Genomic DNA, 21456 nt, shown 5'->3' with positions numbered 1-21456 from the left:
GACCTGTGATGAAGGAAATACCTGGAATTTGTCAGAGATGGTATGGTGACTTATCTGAGACTAATTTTCCTCATCCCCTTCTATTTTTAGGTACTTTTACCCATTTCCAGTCCCACCTTTACTTTATCAAGTTGAACTTTCTGTGGGAGGACAGCAATTTAATGGGAAAGGAAAGACGAGACAGGCTGCAAAACACGATGCTGCTGCGAAAGCCCTGAGGATCCTGCAGAGCGAGCCCCCCTCTGAGAGGCTGGAGGTGAGGCGAAGGCCGAGCCGGGGCCCCTGGAGCTTGGGGTGGAGTGGGAGGGTGGTAGGAAGACATCGCTTCAGGTTGGTTTTTCTAAGAGGATGCATTGAGAGCTGTGCTTAATATTTGTTGGTAGATAACGTACAAGTTCTGTGCCCTGTAGGTTCCTTGCCTTTTTGCCCTCCTCCCACCTCAGGAACTTTCGCAGGAACGTCAGGTGCCTTCTTGTGCACTCAGTGGCGTAGTTCTGAACGCGTTAGAAAGATTGTGCCTCACTTGAGTGGTGAAGAGCATGCGATGAACTCTTCTGTGTTGAACATTATTCTTGTCGGAATCTGTGTTTTATGGTATCAGGTTAGGGAATTTTCTGAAGCCATTTTGACCAGATGTTTTCTTTATTATCTTGAAATGCCTGTTAACCATTTGTGCTTAACGAACTGTCCCAAGACTTCGTGGCTTAGATACCTCCAGGCCTTTATCCTGCTCACAAGCCTGCGGTCTAGGGAGAGAGTGGCGTGGAGACCTCATTTCTGCTGCGCAGCTCGAGCCGATGTGGCGCTGCGGGGCTGGAGGGTCTGTTCCAAGGCAGCGCTCTAGCCAGTTGGCTGTGCTGTCATCTGCGATCAAAGAGGGGGCCTCGGTCCCTCGACCTCAGTTCCCCTCCTCTGTGGCCTGAGCAGAGACTCTCTATACACCCTCACGGTATGGTGGCTTGGTCCCAGGAGGGCGCGTTCTGGAAGACAGGAGGTGGAAGCCGCTGCCAGTGTCTCAGGGCCCTGGCTTAGAATTCAGCCCAGCACCACTTCTGCCGTATCTTGTAGGTCAAACAGTCAGGGACCCCAGACTCAAGAAGGGGCTACAGGAGCTCACTTTTATTTATTGGTTTATTTTTGCATTGAGACAAAATTCACGTAATTTCATAGTTTTAACCGTTGTAAGTATACAGGTCAGTGACCATTGGTACGTTCACAATGTTTAGAACCCCACTTGTGGATGAGAGGAGTATCAAAGAATTGGGGACTTATTTTTTTTATTTTTGGTTACAGCGTGCAGCTTGTGGAACTGTTCCCCAACCAGGGATCCAGCCCAGGCCCTGGGCAGTGAGACTGTGGAGCCCCGTCCACTGGACCTCCAGGGGACTCCCCTGGGGGCTGTGTTTTAAAATGATCATGATAGGTATAGGATGTTGTGACTAAATAGGAATATAGGTCTTAGAACATCACTAAGTCATCACTAAAATGACTCCATGCTATTGAGCGGCCAGAGCATTAGTGGCTGGCTCTGATAAAGCAGTTGGATCACCAAAGGTCCAGGAGAGCCCACTGAGTAGAAAACGTTGTGGTTTCATGGTTCTGTTTATCACAGCGGGAAATGCCTCCTGAACACATCCCTTGGAAGCATTTGACTTTTCTTGCTCGAGAAACAAGTTCTCAAACAACCAGAAGATCTTGCACAGAACGTTGAGCCAAATGGGTGATGATAGGTATGAAGTCGGGGGGCCCTTGGCGGGGTGCTTGCAGAGGTCTGTTGTGTCCAGCTGTCCCCTAGGGCGACCCAGCTCGGGGCGGTGCTCTGTGGCTTCGTGGCTAGCCGCATGGGAAGGTTTATTTTCCTTTTGTTTCGGTGCATTTTCACAGAGATGTTCTATTTCCAGAGTTCACTGAGGACCAAATAGAAAGGAATGGACTATAACTTAGGAAGGTTTATTGAAGTGAAAGGATGAGGCCCTTAGTGGTGAAATTTGTTAAAGTACTGAAGGTAGTGAAATCTGAGTCATTTTTGGAGGCATTGCATTTGTTGAGTTGACTTTGGTGCTAATCTAATTGGAATCAGATGGAGTGGGTATTTCTTGGTTCCTTCTAGCCAGCAGTTGTTAAACGATTACTGAACACTGGTATGTGGGCCGTCTGCTTCGGAATCACTTGAGAATTAAAAAAAAAAAATTCCTTGGCCTAACCCACACGATTCTAGATTCTAATGCAGTAGGCTAAGACCCATGAATCTGGCTTTTTTTTTCTTTTTTTTCCTGGCCATGCCACGTGGCATGTGGGATCTTAGTTCCCTAACCAGGAATTGAACCCATGCCACCTGCATTGGGAGCACAGAGTCTTAACCACTGAACTGCCAGGGAAGTCTGACTTTTTATTTTATTTTTTCCTTTTTAACAAGCTCTTAGAGTAACTGAAACAGTCAGGGTTTGGGAATCACAGGTCCTAAATATTGTCAGTGGTTCTTAGGCAGTTTTCGGCCTTTGAATCCTGCTTGGAAGTTTGAACTCACTGTATTGCTGCAAAGGGAAAGTGCCTGTCAGAGCCTTAGAGTGACCCATCGCCCACTGGAGCAGTTGGTTGCCTCAAGCCTGAGGGCAGAGGCTAGAGCAGCGGACGCCCTTTCCTCGGCTCATCTGACTTCTGTAGGCAGCTTGGATGGGAGTCACGGGCATCATTTGTCCCCTTGTTTCCTCCTCTTTGCCCGTTTTCTAGTTCTGTGTGATTTGAAGTAGAGACAGTTCCCTTAAGAAATGGTGCAAAGACTGGCCCAAACAGTGCTTCAGAAATGACATTTTCTTTGAAGTTGTAAGTGAAACACGCTTGGCTTTCCACCTAACTGAGCTGTCGCTGGTCTACCAGGCCCTCCGGAGAGTGGGCAGCAGGGCAAGGAAGAAAGACAGTTTTAAAAGATAGCTTTAATTTTTTGTTCTCAACAAGGAATGCCTGTAAACTATAACAATTTTTAACTTCAAAAAAAGAAAAAATAAATTTCCCACTTGTAGGTAGTCACTGTAAACATTTTTGTGTATATCAGGGCATATGTAAGTAAGCACACACTGCTATCTATTTCACACAAATGGGATGATATTGTATAATAACCGCTTTTTTTTTTTCCCCACTGAAGTGCTTATTATGATGTGTTGATGCTATTTACTTAAAATTCCATGGAGGACTCAAATTCAGCATGCCTCTAAGCCATCTTCAAGGGCTGCAGAGTGCTCCACATTGTGAGCATACCAGTTTAGTTTTTCAACAAAAGAGGCTTGATTTTTGGGTTGTTTGCAATTTTTCCTGTTATAAAATAGGTAGTGAAGAACATTGTTGTCATGAAACCTTTGTGTATGTCTGTGGTTATTTTTGTGAGCCATAGTCCTCAAAGTGGAATTGCCTGGTAATGTATGTGGCCAGGTTCCCCACCAGGAAGATGGTACCTGTTTAGGCCTCTGCCAACAGGGCCCGAGGAGCCTGTCTGCCCACAGCCTGGCTGCGTTGGAAGTTCTCATTGTAAATAGTCTGTTTTGTTCTTGATAATTTTATTTTTTTATTTTTATTTTTTTTTAATTTGATTTTATTTTTAAACTTTACATAATTGTTCTTGATAATTTTAGCACTTGTGATTGTTTGGTGGATCAGTTCATCTTCTCTAGAGCATAGCCAATAAAGCCAGCAGTTTCCCTCTGTAAGACAGGTGTAGTCTGACCCCTTGACAACAGGCCCTGAGCTTGGCCAGCCCTGCAGTGCCCCTCCCCGTGTGGAGCTTGGTTGGATGGAGTGTCACCGAAAAGTGCAGCGAGTGCTTGGATGAAGGTAGCACGTATCACGAGAGCATAGAGTGTCTGTTTAGGTTGGAGTACTGATGGCGCCCTGAGGGACGAGCCATTTAAGCTCAGGGTGAAGATGAATAAGAGAACAGGACAAGTACATTCCCAGCAGAGGGAGCAGCTTGTGCAAAGGTCCTGAGTTGGGAAAGCGGTTCTTTTCTATCTATTCTATTCCTTTCTTTTCTTTTCCCTTCTATGGCTTGTACTAATAAAAGATGACTTAGTGTTGAGGTGTTAGGAGTAAGATGGTCATAGCGACAGTGTCTGTGATAGGGAAAACAGGAGCTAGCCTCATATAGCCATTCTTAGGGAAATGGTTAAATATAATAAATGAATACATTTATCCTAAGACTACCAGAGTGTGGTAGATCTATTTACGCAGACCTAAAAGAAGGCGTATAATGTATTGAATGGGCGGGGGAACCATGATGCAGAGCTATTACTGCAAGTATAGTGCTGTTGTTTGAGTTAAGTAAATGCAGGCGCCAGCTGTGTGTGTGTGTATCTCTGTATATTTGGATGTGCATAGTTTCTGTCTTTGGAGAAGGCAATGGCACCCCACTCCAGCACTCTTGCCTGGAAAATCCCATGGACGGAGGAGCCTGGTAGGCTGCAGTCCACGGGGTCGCTAGGAGTCGGAGACAACTGAGCGACTTCACTTTCACTTTTCACTTTCATGCACTGGAGAAGGAAATGGCAACCCACTCCAGTGTTCTTGCCTGGAGAATCCCAGGGATGGGGGAGCCTGGTGGCCTGCCGTCTCTGGGGTCGCACAGAGTCGGACACGACTGAAGCGACTTAGCAGCAGCAGCAGTTTCTATCTTGAAGGTTATATCAAACTTTAAAATTAGTTTTCTCTTGGTGGTAGTGTTAGAAGACAGACTTCTTAAAATTGTACTGTTTAAAGTTTTCTTTTTTTAAATACCATGCCGTGCTTAGTCACTCAGTTGTGTCTGACTCTTTGCGACCCCATGGACTGTCGCCCTCCAGGCTCCTCTGTTCATGGAATTCTCCAGGCAAGAATACTAGAATGGGTGGCCATGCCCTCCTCCAGGGGATCTCCCCAACCCAGGTCTCCCGTGTTGCAGGAGGATTCTTTACTGTCTGAGCCACCAGGGAAGCCCAAGAATACTGGAGTGGGTAAGCCTATCCCTTCTCCAGAGGAACTTCCAGACCCAGGAATCAAACTGGGGTCTCCTGCATTACAGGCAGATTCTTTACCAGCTGAGCTACCAGGGAAGCCCTGGTTTTTAAATACTACTTCTGTAAAAATACATAAATGTAGCTCTTCCTGTTCTTGAGTTCTTATCTTCACTTGAGCCAGGGATGTGTTTAAGTAGGAATAAACTAAATTGGAGACCTTACTTTTCATTATACTATCTATATTTCACTATACACTCAAGGTCCATTGAACCCAATTTTTATTTTTGAGCTTTTTTCTAGTTCTGTAAGAGTTGATATTACGTGACTTATTCTTTTTCTAGAGGTTTAAAAGAACAAGGTAAAAATATACTTAATTTTGAAAGTAGAATGATAATTTGTCTTACAGTCATGAGGGTCCTTTGGACCCTTTTATAAATCTTAACATTATGGACTCTTAATTTTCTTTTGTTTTGAAACATTTTGCTGCTTGTCATCCTACATTCTATTTCAGCACTATTATGTATTCCCAAATCTGCAATAAACAAGACTAAAATAATAAGGAAGTGGAAGAATGATGAAATCCCTCAATGGATGATATGGTTGTGAAATAACTGTCACTGTTGCATCATCTTTAATGCTCTTATTGCATTGCCTAATGTATCATGTTATCTTTCAAGAAGATACAAAGGAAGACTGGAGACACCTGTCTTTTTACTCTGCTTTTAGCTTTTGTTGAACCCAGGTGAGAATTCAGAATTTTTTTTTTTCCATCCCTATTGGCAAACAAAAGAAAACTGATGGAGGAAGACATTTTCCTTGTTAGACCAATTGGAAGATGAATGCAGAGAGACAGACAGCAGCACTCTGGCCTCTCAGGGGGACAGGGAGATTGAGTGTGGATGTGACTCGGACTGGGGGTCTTCAGATGATACCTTAGATAAGTTTGCCCAGACTCAGGAGTCTGCGAGGGGACTGTGTTTCTGTGGTATATGAAAAAGAGATGTGCATTCTCTCCTGGTCACTCATTCAACAGGAAGGACTTTTACCACGCAGTATTTTCCAAGAACTGAACCATCCTGTTTTGACTTTCTAAAAATATTTGTATGACAGATTTCTTGCATATGATGCTTAGCCACCAGAATTTTCTTGCCGCTTAATATCTACAAAATAACTGGATCATGCAGAAGGAGGTGTGTGTATTAGAAGGAAATTGATGATACAATAATGACAAAAAGATCATTAGGCTGATCCTTCTCTTGGTGTTTATAAACCTGGAAATGAAAGCATTTTGTAGTTATGGAGCAAAGGAGAAGGCTGTTCTCCCTTCAACAGTTATGAGTCATTTTCAAAAGTAATATGTTTTGACAATACGAGTACAAGAAGAATTGGAATCACGATAGGCTGGCAGCCACGGGAGTGGGCTTGCAGTCTGGCGGCGTTACTGTGGGCTGTGCTCTGAGGTTCAGGCGTGGCAGCTGGAGAGCTGTTAGCTGTGTTTAGTGTCTTTGCCTGTTTTGGGTATATTTGCCTTCATTCCTGACCACAAACCTGGAATAAAAAGTTAAGTTTGTTATTTTTTTTATGAAAATCTATAATGGAATGATTTTTTGTTGTCCTTTTATTCTGTATGTTACTTGTAAAATGACTTTAAATACAGAAAAATCTAGAGGGTCCATTGGAGCCAGATGGTAAATGGTCATGATTGTTTTTCCCTGGCATGTTGAGGGTTAAGCATGGTTCAGTGTTTTTGTTTTTTTTCCTTAATGTTGCCTAGATTTTATTGCTGAACCATGCACTATGGGATTGATGTTAACAATAATTCCCACTTCCTGAAGGTAAGACTGAGAGCCCGCTACAGTTTCTTCATCTCACTGGGAATGGTATTTGTGGATTTTTTTTCTTTTTTTTGAGTCATTTGCTGCTTCCCCCATTGCAACATTTTGTCCAGTCCAGATAATATTAAAATTATTTATGTAAAAGAGCAATATAATCTCTCTTATATATTTGTTTTCTGTTTTGCATTTTTATTTTACTGGCTGCTTTGTCCAATCTGCAGTTCTGTTTGAAGCAGTAGCTTCGAGCTGTGAATCTCAACTCTGGTCGCTAGGGGATTTAAAAGAAACCATATATAAAATGGATATCCAGGCCCTACCTGAGGAAATTTGAGTTCACGTATCTGGAGCGGGGCTCTGGCATCTGTGTTTGTACAGCTCCCAAGTAACCCTGATGCTGCTATGCTTGAGAAACACTGGCTGAGAGTTTAGAATTCAGTAGTAGACTTAGGTAGTTCCTGATGGATTTAGGTGGAACCTCAATATGCAGAGTACAAAAGTAAGTTCATTAGTAGAACTTGTCAGTTTGAATTTTAGAGTATTTATAAAGGCAGTCAGTGAGAATGATTTATGTGAATTTTCACAACACCAAATTACCCTATATATTGTTTTTGTCCATTAAAAAACAACAACAAAAAACCCACATGGCTGGGAAAGATCCAGTCCCATTTTAGAGTAGTGGTTAACTCTCCTGTGGGAAGGAGTGTAAGAAGGACTTAATTGTTTTCCTTATCAAAGGAAAAAAATAATGTCAGTGGTGTTTAGTGTTGCCGTTTGTTATATCCAGTAGAGTTGTGGGTTACATTATTATCTGTACTTTTCTGTATGTTTGAAACAGGTCATAACTAGAAGTAAAAATTAAAAGGAATTGAACTGGTATAATGAACAAATAAAAAAAATGGAAAATTGGGGTGCAAGTCTTGTGTCAGCAGCACCTGGTTTGTTTCCAGATTTGGTTCTGGTTGCACCTGAGGAAAACATTCTCATTGACAGTTATGTATCATGAGAGTGTGTGAATAGCTCATGTATTGTAAAAATCTCTGAACTCTTCAAATAAACAGCTATCAACAGACGTGGTTATGCACAAAAAGTGGCCTTAAATACATTCTCGGTGCGTGCCTCCGTCACCACTGTCCATTTTCAAGACCCTTTCTCCACGTCACACCCAAACTGCAGGACTGACGGACACCCGCTGTCCTAGGCCCGTGGTGAACCTCTGTCCTGCGTGTGTCTCTGTGCTTACTATTGGAGATACCTTGTGTCAGTGCACATTTGTCTTCTGTGTCTGACTTACTTCATTTATCATAATGTTTTCAAGGTTCCTCTGTGTTGTAGCTTGTTTTATAATTCCAGTCTCCCCCCCGCACCCCATTACTTTTTAAGACTGACCGTTGTATCTGTACATTTTTTTCATCCATTCATCTGTTGATGGACGTTTGTGTGATTATCATCTTCTGGCTATTGTGAATAATACTGCTGTGAACATTGATGTACAAGTATCTGAATGCCTGCTTTTAATTCTTTTGAGTATCTGTTTAGCAGTGAAATTGCTGGATCATATTGTAATTCTATGTTTAAATTTTTCAGAAACGCACCATACTGTTCTCCACAGAGGCCATACCATCTTACATTTTCAACAGAAATGTGCAGTTTCTTTCAACAGAAAGATTGCAATTTCTACACAACCTTGACAACACTACCATTTTCTGTGGCTGTCCTTATGGGTGTGAGGTTTATCTCACTGTGGTTTTGATTTGCGTTTCTCTTTGCCATTCCCTTCTCCAGTGGACCACATTTGACAGAATGTGGTCCACTGGAGAAGGGAATGGCAAACCACTTCAGTATTCTTGCCTTGAGAACCCCATGAATAGTATGAAAAGGCAAAAAGATAGGATACTGAAAGAGGAACTCCCCAGGTCAATAAGTGCCCAGTATGCTACTGGAGATCAGTGGAGAAATAACTCCAGAAAGAATGAAGGGATGGAGCCAAAGCAAAAACAATACTCAGCTGTGGATGTGACTGGTGATAGAAGCAAGGTCCGATGCTGTAAAGAGCAGTATTGCATAGGAACCTGGAATGTCAGGTCCATGAATCAAGGCAAATTGGAAGTGGTCAAACAGGAGATGGCAAGAGTGAATGTCGACATTCTAGGAATCAGCGAACTGAAATGGACTGGAATGGGTGAATTTAACTCAGATGACCATTATATCTACTACTGCAGGCAGGAATCCCTCAGAAGAAATGGAGTGGCCATCATGGTCAACAAAAGAGTCCGAAATCCAGTACTTGGATGCAATCTCAAAAATGACGGAATGATCTCTGTTCGTGTCCAAGGCAAACCATTCAATATCACAGTAATCCGAGTCTCTGCCCCAACCAGTAACGCTGAAGAAGCTAAAGTTGAATGGTTCTATGAAGGCCTACAAGACCTTTTAGAACTAACACCCAAAAAAGATGTCCTTTTCATTATAGGGGACTGGAATGCGAAAGTAGGAAGTCAAGAAACACCTGGAGTAACAGGCAAATTTGACCTTGGAATACGGAATGAAGCAGGGCAAAGGCTAATAGAGTTTTGCCAAGAAAATGCACTGGTCGTAACAAACACCCTCTTCCAACAACACAAGAGAAGACTCTATACATGGACATCACCAGATGGTCAACACCGAAATCAGATTGATTATATTCTTTGCAGCCAAAGATGGAGAAGCTCTATACAGTCAGCAAAAACAAGACGGGGAGCTGACTGTGGCTCAGACCATGAACTCCTTATTGCCAAATTCAGACTTAAATTGAAGAAAGTAGTGAAAACCACTAGACCATTCAGGTATGACTTAAATCAAATCCCTTATGATTATACAGTGGAAGTGACAAATAGATTTAAGGGCCTAGATCTGATAGATAGAGTGCTTGATGAACTATGGAATGAGGTTCGTGACACTGTACAGGAGACAGGGATCCAGACCATTCCCATAGAAAAGAAATGCAAAAAAGCAAAATGGCTGTCTGGGGAGACCTTACAAATAGCTGTGAAAAGAAGAGAGGCTAAAAGTAAAGGAGAAAAGGAAAGATTTAAACATCTGAATGCAGAGTTCCAAAGAATAGCTAGAAGAGATAAGAAAGCCTTCTTCAGCGATCAATGCAAAGAAATAGAGGAAAACAACAGAATGGGAAAGACTAGGGATCTCTTCAAGAAAATAAGAGATACCAAAGGAACGTTTCATGCAAAGATGGGCTCGATAAAGGACAGAAATGGTGTGGACCTAACAGAAGCAGATGATATTAAGAAGAGATGGCAAGAATACACAGAAGAACTGTATAAAAAAGATCCTCACGACCCAGATAATCATGATGGTGTGATCACTGACCTAGAGCCAGACATCCTGGAATGTGAAGTCAAGTGGGCCTTAGAAAGCATCACTATGAACAAAGCTAGTGGAGGTGATGGAATTCCAGTTGAGCTATTCCAAATCCTGAAAGATGATGCTGTGAAAGTGCTGCACTCAATATGCCAGCAAATTTGGAAAACTCAGCAGTGGCCACAGGACTGGAGAAGGTCAGTGTTCATTCCAATCCCAAAGAAAGGCAATGCCAAAGAATGATCAAACTACTGCACAATTGCACTCATCTCACACGCTAGTAAAGTGATGCTCAAAATTCTCCAAGCCAGGCTTCAGCAATACGTGAACCGTGAACTTCCAGATGTTCAAGCTGGTTTTAGAAAAGGCAGAGGAACCAGAGATCAAATTGCCAACATCCGCTGGATCATCGAAAAAGCAAGAAAGTTCCAGAAAAACATCTATTTCTGCTTTACTGACTATGCCAAAGCCTTTGACTGTGTGGCTCACAATAAACTGGGAAAATTCTGAAAGAGATGGGAATACCAGACCATCTGATCTGCCTCTCGAGAAATTGGTATGCAGGTCAGGAAGCAACAGTTAGAACTGGACATGGAACAACAGACTGGTTCCAAATAGGAAAAGGAGTTCGTCAAGGCTGTATATTGTCACCCTGTGTATTTAACTTATATACAGAGTACATCATGAGAAACGCTAGACTGGAAGAAACACAAGCTGGAATCAAGATTGCCGGGAGAAATATCAGTAACCTTAGATATGCAGATGACACCACCCTTATGGCAGAAAGTGAAGAGGAACTCAAAAGCCTCTTGATGAAAGTGAAAGTGGAGAGTGAAAAAGTTGGCTTAAAGCTCAACATTCAGAAAACGAAGATCATGGCATCCGGTCCCACCACTTCATGGGAAATAGATGGGAAAACAGTGGAAACAGTGTCAGACTTTATTTTTCTGGGCTCCAAAATCACTACAGATGGTGACTGCAGCCATGAAATTAAAAGACGCTTGCTTCTTGGAAGGAAAGTTATGACCAACCTAGATAGCATATTCAAAAGCAGAAACATTACTTTGCCAACAAAGTTGCGTCTAGTCAAGGCTATGATTTTTCCTGTGGTCATATATGGATGTGAGAGTTGGACTGTGAAGAAGGCTGAGCGCCGAAGAATTGATGCTTTTGAACTGTGGTGTTGGAGAAGACTCTTGAGAGTCCCTTGGACTGCAAGGAGATCCAACCAGTCCATTCTGAAGGCGATCAGCCCTGGGATTTCTTTGGAAGGAATGATGCTCAAGCTGAAACTCCAGTACTTTGGCCACCTCATGCGAAGAGTTGACTCATTGGAAAAGACTCTGATGCTGGGAGGCATTGGGGGCAGGAGGAGAAGGGGATGACAGAGGATGAGATGGCTGGATGGCATCACTGACTCGATGGACGTGAGTCTGAGTGAACTCCGGGAGTTGGTGAGGGACAGGGAGGCCTGGCGTGCTGCGATTCATGGGATCACAAAGAGTCGGACACGACTGAGCGACTGATCTGATCTCTTTGAGAAGTGATGTTGTGTATTTGCATGTCTCCTTTGGAGAAATGTCTGTTCAAATCCTTTGTCCATTTTTGAATTGCATTATTTGTTGTTGAGTTGTTACAGTTCTTTATGTATTCTGGACATTAATTCTTTATCAAATATGTGCTTTGTGAGTATTTTCTTCCATTCTATGGGTTGTCTTTGTTCTCTTGTGTCCTTTAATGTACCAGCGTTTTTTGGGTAGTTTTTTTGTACTAAAGTTTGAAATTTTGATGATGTCAGAATTTACGTATGCTTCTGGTGTTCTATCCAAGAAATCATTGCGAAATCCAGTGTCATGAAGCTTTCCCCCTGTGTTTTCTTCTAAGAGTTTTATACTTTTTGCCCTTACATTTAGGTCTTTGATCCATTTTGAGTTAATTTGTGAATGTGGTATGAGGTAAGAGTCCAACTTCATTTTTTCTGTGTGTAGATATCTGATTTTCCCAGCACTATTTGTTGAACAGGATTACTTTTAAAAATGCTTTTTAATAGGTTTGTTTAAACCTATTTAGAAAATAAATTTCAAACCAAACCTCTGTGGAAACCTAGAATTCTAAGATACCTTGCTTGGAGATTTATGGCTTTAAAGATTCACTCATAAAACGGCAGGCCCTCTTTCTCTTTAGGATTTAAACAACAAGTGTAAAAATGTGTTCAGCTTATTAAACCATCAGAAATTGCTATGTAAACAGTATATCACCAGGCAGGGGTAAAATGAAACCAGATGGAAAGAAAATTTTATCATGAAAGGAGAGACGAAATTACATTGTCTGGTTAAATTTGTGTTTATAGGATCCTATTCTTAATTCTTAATTTTTTTTTTAATTTAGAACTTTCTTTTGTTTGTAGCTTGAAATATGGATCCTAGGTTAGGGTTAGACTCTACCTCAGGAAATACACAACAGATCGAATCCTGGATTTGGCTACACATTGCCTGTTCAGTAATTTCAGCCACAGGTTCCTGTCAGAGAAATCCTGATCTTGAAACTAAGATTTTACAAGTTCTTTGATTAAAGAATCCCCAGGAATAAGAAAAGCACGGTGCATTGCCCTGTTTAGGATCACTGCTGATCTTGTTTCTCATATTACCACCCCTGCACAGTGTAGAATCCTTGTGGGCCATGTGCACAGAGATCTCTGCCCCTCTTAGTCCAGCCCCTGCAGGTTGTAAATGGACCTTGTTACAGAGCTGGAGGCAGCTTTTGTTCAAGGCTAGTGGTGCTAGTGGTAAAGAACCTGCCTACCTGTTCAGGAGACATAAAAGTCATGTGTTTGATCCCTGGGTTGGGAAGATCCCTGGAGGAGGGCATGGCAGCCCACTCCAGTGTTCTTGCCTGGAGCACCCCGTGGACAGAGGGGCCTGGGGGGCTGCAGTCCATGGGGTCACAAAGAGTTGGACAGGACTGAAGCAACTAAGCCGGCAGGCAGATTTGTTGGTTTGCATCTTGCGTTTTCACCAGCAGCAGTGAAGCGTGAGACCCATAGTGGTTTTATAACCGTTCCACTGCAGCTTTTCTTTAAAGTGGTTTCCAGCGACTTTTCGTCCAAATCAGAAACCCACATACCCAGGTGGAGAGACGTCCATTTGTCCTTGCTGTGGCCCACATAGACTGACTGCTTGTTTCTAGAGTGTGGCTTGCCTGTCCTTCGGGGGCGGGGGGACAAATCCAGGGGGCTTCGGGAGCGCCGCTCCTGAGTGGCCGTGGCTCTCACCGTCAGGCTGATTATATGTAGAGCCCTGCTATGTGTGGATTGCTTATGGTGGATTTATGAGGTGTAAACTGACCAGAATTTGATAGGACGTTTTTTAAAACCTTTTAAATTTCACTGATGCACAGTCCATGTGCTGCTGTGTTCATGGGGTTAGTGCTCAGTCCATAGAGCCTCGGTTCAGTGCTTTTAATTTTAAGGTTTATCATTGCAGCTGGGATATTGACAGCTTTTTAACATGAGTTAACTCTAACCGGTTATTCTTCCTTTAGGTAAATGGAAGAGAGTCAGAAGAAGAAAATCTCAATAAATCTGAAATAAGTCAAGTGTTTGAGATTGCACTTAAACGGAACTTGCCTGTGAATTTTGAGGTAAGCTTATTTTACGCATCTGTTATACTCCTAGTGTTCATCATCAGAATAGTATTTTTCCTAAATAACATTGGAATGATGATCACATATATGCAAATCTTCACATCTAAGATTCAGACTTCATATTTAGCAAAGCAGTATTTGGTCCTAGGGCAGCCATGAATCTCCAGACAGTCCGTAGGTGGCCTCAGTATGTCTGTGAACCTCCTAAAATGGTCTGAAGGGGATCGTGTTTATGTTCCCATGCGTTTTCTTCTGGAGGGAGGGTCCATTGCCTTCATAAGAGTCTCAGAAGCATACGCTACCCCCCAATATCAAGACTCTGCTCAAGTGTCCAAGTAGTTGTTAAAAGAACTTAGGTTTTGTCATTGTGTGGTGTGTGCCTCCCAGTTCGCCCATTTAGTAACCTCAGTCTGTTATTGGAGACTTTGTGGTCTAAAAACAGTAATTAACAATTACCAGTTCAAAATGGAAAATAAGATCATTTAGTGTATGTTTCCTTCAAAGGCACAGTGAGTCCAGATAGATTAGGCAGGTTGGGGGAATTTTTTTTATTTTAGGTTTCCCTAGGTTTTGAAAATTCTTTGTAAATTCTTTCATTTGAGTTCTGTGCTTGGCTATGCAGGGTTGTATTTTAATAGTTTTTTTAATCAATTACTTGGTTTTTCAAAATTATAAAGTATGTATATATCTAGTTTTCCAAAGAGCTTTAAGCTCAACATACTAGTTACTTGAGACAAATGAAATTTGAGGTGGGACATCTGCTTAAATGGAGAAGGAAATGGCAACCCACTCCAGTATTCTTGCCTGGGAAATCCCATGGACAGAGAAGCCTGGTGGTCTACCAGTCCATGGGGTCACAGAGTCAGACCCAACTGAGCGACTAAGCACAGCACATCTGCTTAAAACAATTTTAAGTGGTTCATAAGTTCTTTTGGCCTTTTTCTGTTTTAAAAAGCCTACCTGAAATTTATTATCCTGTAAAATACTTTAGCTCTGTAGTTTTAGGTAATCCCCAGATTTCATGTCTGAGTTATATGACTTTTATAGGAAATCTCCTGTTATGTACTAGTACCCTAAGCTGGCTCCTGAGTTCAGTCCTTACTCTCTCATTCGAATAGAGATGATTTCTGACCTAGCTGGCCGTGCTCACCTGCTGCCATGAGGCCCAGATGGGGCTGGGGAGCTGCCCTTGGGTCACAGGGCCACCCTGCATCCTGCGGCAGTACCCCGCCCTGTCGCAGCAGGCAGGACCAGTGTCTTTTCCCCGCTTCCAGAGCACAGCATGCCAGATGGGGCTGGCATCTTCCTCCCTGGCCCCGCATCCCTTCCAGCCTTTCTCTGTTCTGGGAGGGAGGCAATGAGACAGGACATTCAGAATAACAAGGCTGTTGCTGGGTGGGAACCAGGTGGGCGCTCCACCCAAGGAAGCCACAAGGTCTCCCTGGGAACCTGTTGTGGAAAAGGGAAGAAACACTTTTCCCCACACTAATCCCTGCTGAAGAATTAGTGTGGCACACGAGTGGCTGTTTAAAGACCGGAGGGAGGGATCCGAAGACTGTGGGGTGGGAGAGGCCTACCTTCTCAGGTCAGACAAAGGTCACAGAGATGACTGCTGGCCAGGGCCCGAGACCCTGGTGATGTGTCTCGCCTGCTCACACTAACCTCTGCTCTGCCTGAGGGTCCCCGAGCTCCTTGGACCTCAGTAAGGGATTGCCAGTTTCTGTTTTTGCTTTGGAATTTGGAATGAGATTGCCTCTGCCCCACCTCTACTTGTGTTTAGGTTTTAGATTTGGCTTTCAGACTTTGCTGTTCAGGAATAAATAACATACAGCAGGGAATTGTCAAGTAGTCACAAAAGAAATTGTGGGAATTCCCTCTGGTGGTGACTGAGTCTCTTAAGGTAATTATTTTAAAACATGACAGTTTGTGTGTACGTGTAGCATTGAGTTTGTTAGTATGAGTGCTTTTATTATTAATTAGCTCTCACGGAGCAAATGTTCATCAAAAGTCAAATGTTAGCTTCCATTATTAGGTTGGGCAGGAGCTTGCATTTTTTCCCCACAGTTCTGTCTCTGGCACCTGGAAGATTAGTTGGCAAATATTGGATATTGGATGCTCAGGGAACAGTTACTAAGTAAATGAAAAGAATAGTTTTTTTTGTTTTTTCGTTTTTCGACAGCAAGATATGTCATGTTGGAAGCAATAGGAGAAAACAAGAACCACTCGTATAATTTTTCAGAAAAGTAGAGACCGCTTGCTTTTTGATAAAATCGTTATAGTTAAAAGTATTGTGCTGATTGACAAGTCTCTGGGAGGCAGTCGTGACTTGATCCCACTGAATTCAAATGGGCTCGGTGGCGGGGCTATGATGTGAGCAGGCAGTGAGAGTGGGCCCAGGATGGGCGTGGATTTGACGTGAGCATCGGGGTGGATACTGTTAATTCTCGGGTCTCGTCTGAGGACGTGAGAACCTTGCTCAGGGAGGTAGCGCTCGGCAGGTGGGCTGTCGGGGTGGGGGGCAGCCAGCCGGCTTGCCGAGGTCAGCCTGCGGGTGCCATGGAGCGAGGCTCTTTTCCGCAGCCTCCTTCATAGGGCAGCCAGCCGCTCCCTGAGCTGAGGTGCTCCTGCTCTCCCCTCGGGAGCACAGCACATGTGGGCTCACGCGCTTTCCCTCATCGCCTTTTCCACTTTTTACTTTGCAGTTTTTCAGGCCAGTGGCAAGTTGTAAGGCTAGGGCTGTGACTGTGGCCAGTGGCAAGTTGTAAGGCTAGGGCTGTGACTGTGGCCTTCACCAGGGTCACCAGCGCTCCACGTTTTAGTACCTTTGCTCTTCTGTTCTCTAAACCTACATGTTTTTCTACAGTTTATTTAGCTGAATCATTTGAGAGCAAGAAGCAGATCTTTGACTCCAAATATTTCAGTATGTGTTTCTTAAGAGCAAGGACATGATCTTAAATAACTATCATCTAATTGTCCACACAGGAAGCGTAACACTGCTGTAGTACTGTTTCCTAATGTGCGTCCCAGATTCACATACTGGCATCGTCCCCATGGTGTTCCTTTATTTTCCTGGTCTTGAGCCTGGTATAGGATCACACATTGCGTTTAGCTGGTGCATCTCTTTAGTCTCCTTTAATTTGTCACTCGGCTTTTTTTTGGTCTTTTATGACATTGGTATTTTTAAAAGTCAGTTTTATGTAATGGCCCTAAATTTGGGTTGGTTGGATTTTTTGCCTCATGATTAGTTTCAGTTTATGCTTTTTTTTTTTTAAACAGGAGCACTGAAGAACTGACGTCAGTTCTTCTCAGCATTGCATGGTGTCGTTTTACCTGAGTTAGTGACGCTAATTACGTTGTCTGCACCAGATGTGCGCCCCTCCAAGGAGACTTTCTTTCCCTTTGTAGTTCACCCACAGCCTGTGGGAAGATGCTTGAAGGCTGTGTATGTCCTTACAGAGTTCCTCAGTGTTTCTAGCAGTCATTGATGGTTCTTTCCAGCACCAGGTATCACTGCGGTGGATGTCAAATGTTCATCTTCTGCATGTCCAAAGAAAATCTCCTCCTGCCTTATATTGTTAATGTGCGTAGTCGCTCAGTTGTGTCTGCCTCTTTGCAGCCCCATGGACTGCAGCCCCCCAGGCTCCTCTGTCCATGGGGATTTTCCAGGCAAGAATACTGGAGTGGGTTGCCATGCCTTCCTCCAGGGAATCTTCTCAACCCAGGGCTCGAAGCCAAGTCTCCCACACTGCAGGTGGATTCTTTACTGACTGAGCCACGAGGGAATGCGTTAATTTATATTAGTATAGATTAATTCTACATGTTACTCCATTATTCTCGCTTGTCATTTTAATGTTCAGATTGCCCTTCAGACTAGCTCCGGTATCCTTTGACATGCCTCTATTAGGTTATTTTTGGGGGGTGAGGGGATGAGAGGTCAGACTTCTTGAGTATAATTTACATGAAGTAAAATTGGTCCTGTTTATGTGTCTGATTTGATGTGTTTTGATAGTGCAGTTGTGTAACTGCTGCCACCACTGTGATAAAGAACGTCTTTCACGCCGTTAAGTTTCCCCTAGTCCCCTAGCGGTCAGCCCCTTTCCCTCCATCCTCACCCTTGGGCAGGCATCCATCTGATGTCTGTCCATACCTTTTGCTTGTTTCCAAAATATTACATACATGGAGTTATTGAATATACTGCCTTTTTTTGGTCTTTTGGGGCTTTCCCTTTGTCTGTTTATTTAACAGGAATGGGTAATAACATTTTGAGAAGCCTGGAAAGAGCACGTAAAAATATAAAGCCGTCTTAGAAAACACAACCCAGACATGACCTTTTTCTGTAATTATATTGTAAATCATGATAAGAAAGGCCATCGTCCCTTGTTCTGTTCCTGCCCTCAGGCCTCTCATGTTGTAACAGATGGTCCACCAGGTACAGTGTGTTCAGTGTTGTCCCTTTAGAAAGTTATAATCTGAAAAGATTACAGATCTCCTGGCAAGAGTATCTTATTGCCTATTACGCAGCTTCTTTAATGTAGTGTAGACTTTGAGTCCATGCGTTGTATGTATCAGTAGTTTATTTCTTATTTCTGAGTAGTATTCCATTGTCTGAATTCACCACAACTTACTCATCCATTTCCCAGCTGAAGAACATTTTCATGGTTTTTAGTGATTATGATTAAAGCAATCACGTACATGTATCATCTCATAATCACCAACAACTGAAAACCATGAAGATGCTCTTCAGCAGAGAAATGGATGAATTCAGTTCAGTTCAGTTGCTCAGTTGTGTCCGATTCTTTATGACCCCATGAATCACAGCACGCCAGGCCTCCCTGTCCATCACCAACTCCCAGAGTTCACTCAAATTCATGTCCATTGAGTAAGTGATGCCATCCAGCCATCTCATCCTCTTTCGTCCCCTTCTCCTCCTGCCCCCAATCCCTCCCAGCATCAGAGTCTTTTCCAATGAGTCAGCTCTTTGCATGAGGTGACCAAAGTACTGGAGCTTCAGCTTTAGATCAGTCCCAGGGCTGATCTCCTTTAGAATGGACTGGTTGGATCTCCTTGCAGTCCAAGGGACTCTCAAGAGTCTTCTCAACACCACAGTTCAAAAGCATCAATTCTTCGGCGCTCAGCCTTCTTCACAGTCCAACTCTCACATCCATACATGACCACAGAACCATAGCCTTGACTAGATGGACCTTTGTTGGCAAAGTAACGTCTCTGCTTTTTAATATGCTGTCTAGGTTGGTCATAACTTTCCTTCCAAGGAGTAAGCGTCTTTTAATTTCATGGCTGCAATCACCATCTGCAGTGATTTTGGAGCCCCCAAAAATAAAGTCTGCCACTGTTTCCACTGTTTCCCCATCTATTTGCCATGAAGTGATGGGACTGGATGCCATGATCTTCGTTTTCTGAATGTTGAGCTTTAAGCCAACTTTTTCACTCTCCTGTTATAAGGGTGGTGTCATCTGCATATCTGAGGTTATTGATATTTCTCCCAGCAATCTTGATTCCAGCTTGTGTTTCTTCAGCCCAGCGTTTCTCATGATGGACTCTGCATAGAAGTGAAATAAGCAGGGTGACTATATACAGCCTTGGTGTACTCCTTTTCCTATTTGGAATCAGTCTGTTGTTCCATGACCAGTTCTAACTGTTGCTTCCTGACCTGCATACAGATTTCTCGAGAGGCAGGTCAGATGGTCAGGTATTTCCCTCTCTTTCAGAATTTTCCACAGTTTATTGTGATCCGCACAGTCAAAGACTTTGGCATAGTCAGTAAAGCAGAAATAGATGTTTTTCTGGAACTCTCTTGCTTTTTCGATGATCCAGCAGATGTTGGCAGTTTGATCTCTGGTTCCTCTGCCTTTTCTAAAACCAGCTTGAACATCTGGAAGTTCACGGTTCACGTATTTCTGAAGCCTGGCTTGGAGAATTTTGAGCATCACTTTACTAGCGTGAGAGATGAGTGCAATTGTGCGATAGTTTGATCATTCTTTGGCATTGCCTTTCTTTGGGATTGGAATGAACACTGACCTTCTCCAGTCCTGTGGCCACTGCTGAGTTTTCCAAATTTGCTGGCATATTGAGTGCAGCACTTTCACAGCATCATCTTTCAAGATTTGAAAGAGCTCCACTGGAATTCCATCACCTCCACTAGCTTTGTTCGTAGTGATGCTTTCTAAGGCCCACTTGACTTCACATTCCAGGATGTCTGGCTCTAGGTCAGTGATCACACCATCGTGATTATCTTGGTTGTGAAGATCTTCTTTGTATAGTTCTTCTGTATGTTCTTGCCACCTCTTCTTAATATCTTCTGCTTCTGTTAGGTCCATACCATTTCTGTCCTTTATCGAGCCCATCTTTGCATGAAATGTTCTCTTGGTATCTCTAATTTTCTTGAAGAGATCTCCAGTCTCTCCCATCTGTTGTTTTTCTCTATATCTTTGCATTGATCGCTGAGGAAGGCTTTCTTATCTCTCCTTGCTACTCTTTGGAACTCTGCATTCAAAAGGTAAATCTTTTCTTTTCTCCTTTGCTTTTGGCTTCTCTTCTTTTCAAAGCTATTTGTAAGGCCTCCTCAGACAGCCATTTTGCTTTTTTGCATTTCTTTTCCATGGGGATAGTCTTGATCCCTGTCTCCTGTACAATGTTACGAACCTCTGTCCATAGTTCATCAGGCACTCTATCTATCAGATCTAGTCCCTTAAATCTATTTGTCACTTCCACTGTATAATCATAAAGAATTTGATTTAGGTCATACCTGAATGGTCTAGTGGTTTTCCCTACTTTCTTCAATTTAAGTCTGAATTTGGCAATAAGGAGTTCATGGTCTGAGCCACAGTCAGCTCCCCGTCTTGTTTTTGCTGACTGTATAGACCTTCTCCATCTTTGGCTGCAAAGAATATAATCAGTCTGATTTTGGTGTTGACCTTCTGGTGATGTCCATGTATAGAGTCTTCTTTTGTGTTGTTGGAAGAGGGTGTTTGCTATGACCAGTGCGTTCTCTTGGCAAAACTGTATTAGTCTTTGCCCTGCTTCATTCTGTATTCCAAGGCCAAATTTGCCTGTTACTCCAGGTGTTTCTTGACTTCCTACTTTTGCATGCCAGTCCCCCATAATGAAAAGGACATCTTTTTTGGGTGTTAGTTCTAAAAGGTCTTGTAGGTCTTCATAGAACCGTTCAACTTTAGCTTCTTCAGCGTTACTGGTTGGGGCAGAGACTCGGATTACTGTGATATTGAATGGTTTGCCTTGGACACGAACAGAGATCATTCCGTCATTTTTGAGGTTGCATCCAAGTACTGGATTTCGGACTCTTTTGTTGACCATGATGGCCACTCCATTTCTTCTGAGGGATTCCTGCCTGCAGTAGTAGATATAATGGTCATCTGAGTTAAATTCACCCATTCCAGTCCATTTCAGTTCGCTGATTCCTAGAATGTCGACATTCACTCTTGCCATCTCTTGTTTGACCACTTCCAATTTGCCTTGATTCATGGACCTGACATTCCAGGTTCCTATGCAATACTGCTCTTTACAGCATCGGACCTTGCTTCTATCACCAGTCACATCCACAGCTGAGTATTGTTTTTGCTTTGGCTCCATCCCTTCATTCTTTCTGGAGTTATTTCTCCACTGAT

General features: G+C 43.0%; 1 protein-coding gene across 19 annotated transcripts in view; it reads left to right on the top strand.

The window, feature by feature from the left end:
- STAU1 (staufen double-stranded RNA binding protein 1) overlaps positions 1 to 21456 on the top strand; it is a 61741-nt gene that overhangs the window by 27746 nt on the left and 12539 nt on the right. For all 19 annotated transcript variants that reach the window (XR_009497031.1, XM_025001323.2, XM_025001325.2 and 16 more), the window contains 2 exons: positions 91 to 256; positions 13712 to 13810. Coding sequence is in view for 18 of the 19 variants with exons in the window: in XM_025001323.2 (XP_024857091.1) it covers positions 91 to 256; positions 13712 to 13810 (265 nt within the window). In the remaining variant the exon portion in view is untranslated. The remainder of the gene's footprint in view (positions 1 to 90; positions 257 to 13711; positions 13811 to 21456) is intronic.

The sequence above is a fragment of the Bos taurus genome, chromosome 13 (assembly GCF_002263795.3).
Source record: "Bos taurus isolate L1 Dominette 01449 registration number 42190680 breed Hereford chromosome 13, ARS-UCD2.0, whole genome shotgun sequence".
NCBI lineage: Eukaryota > Metazoa > Chordata > Mammalia > Artiodactyla > Bovidae > Bos > Bos taurus.
This window is presented reverse-complemented; position numbering and strand designations above follow the sequence as displayed.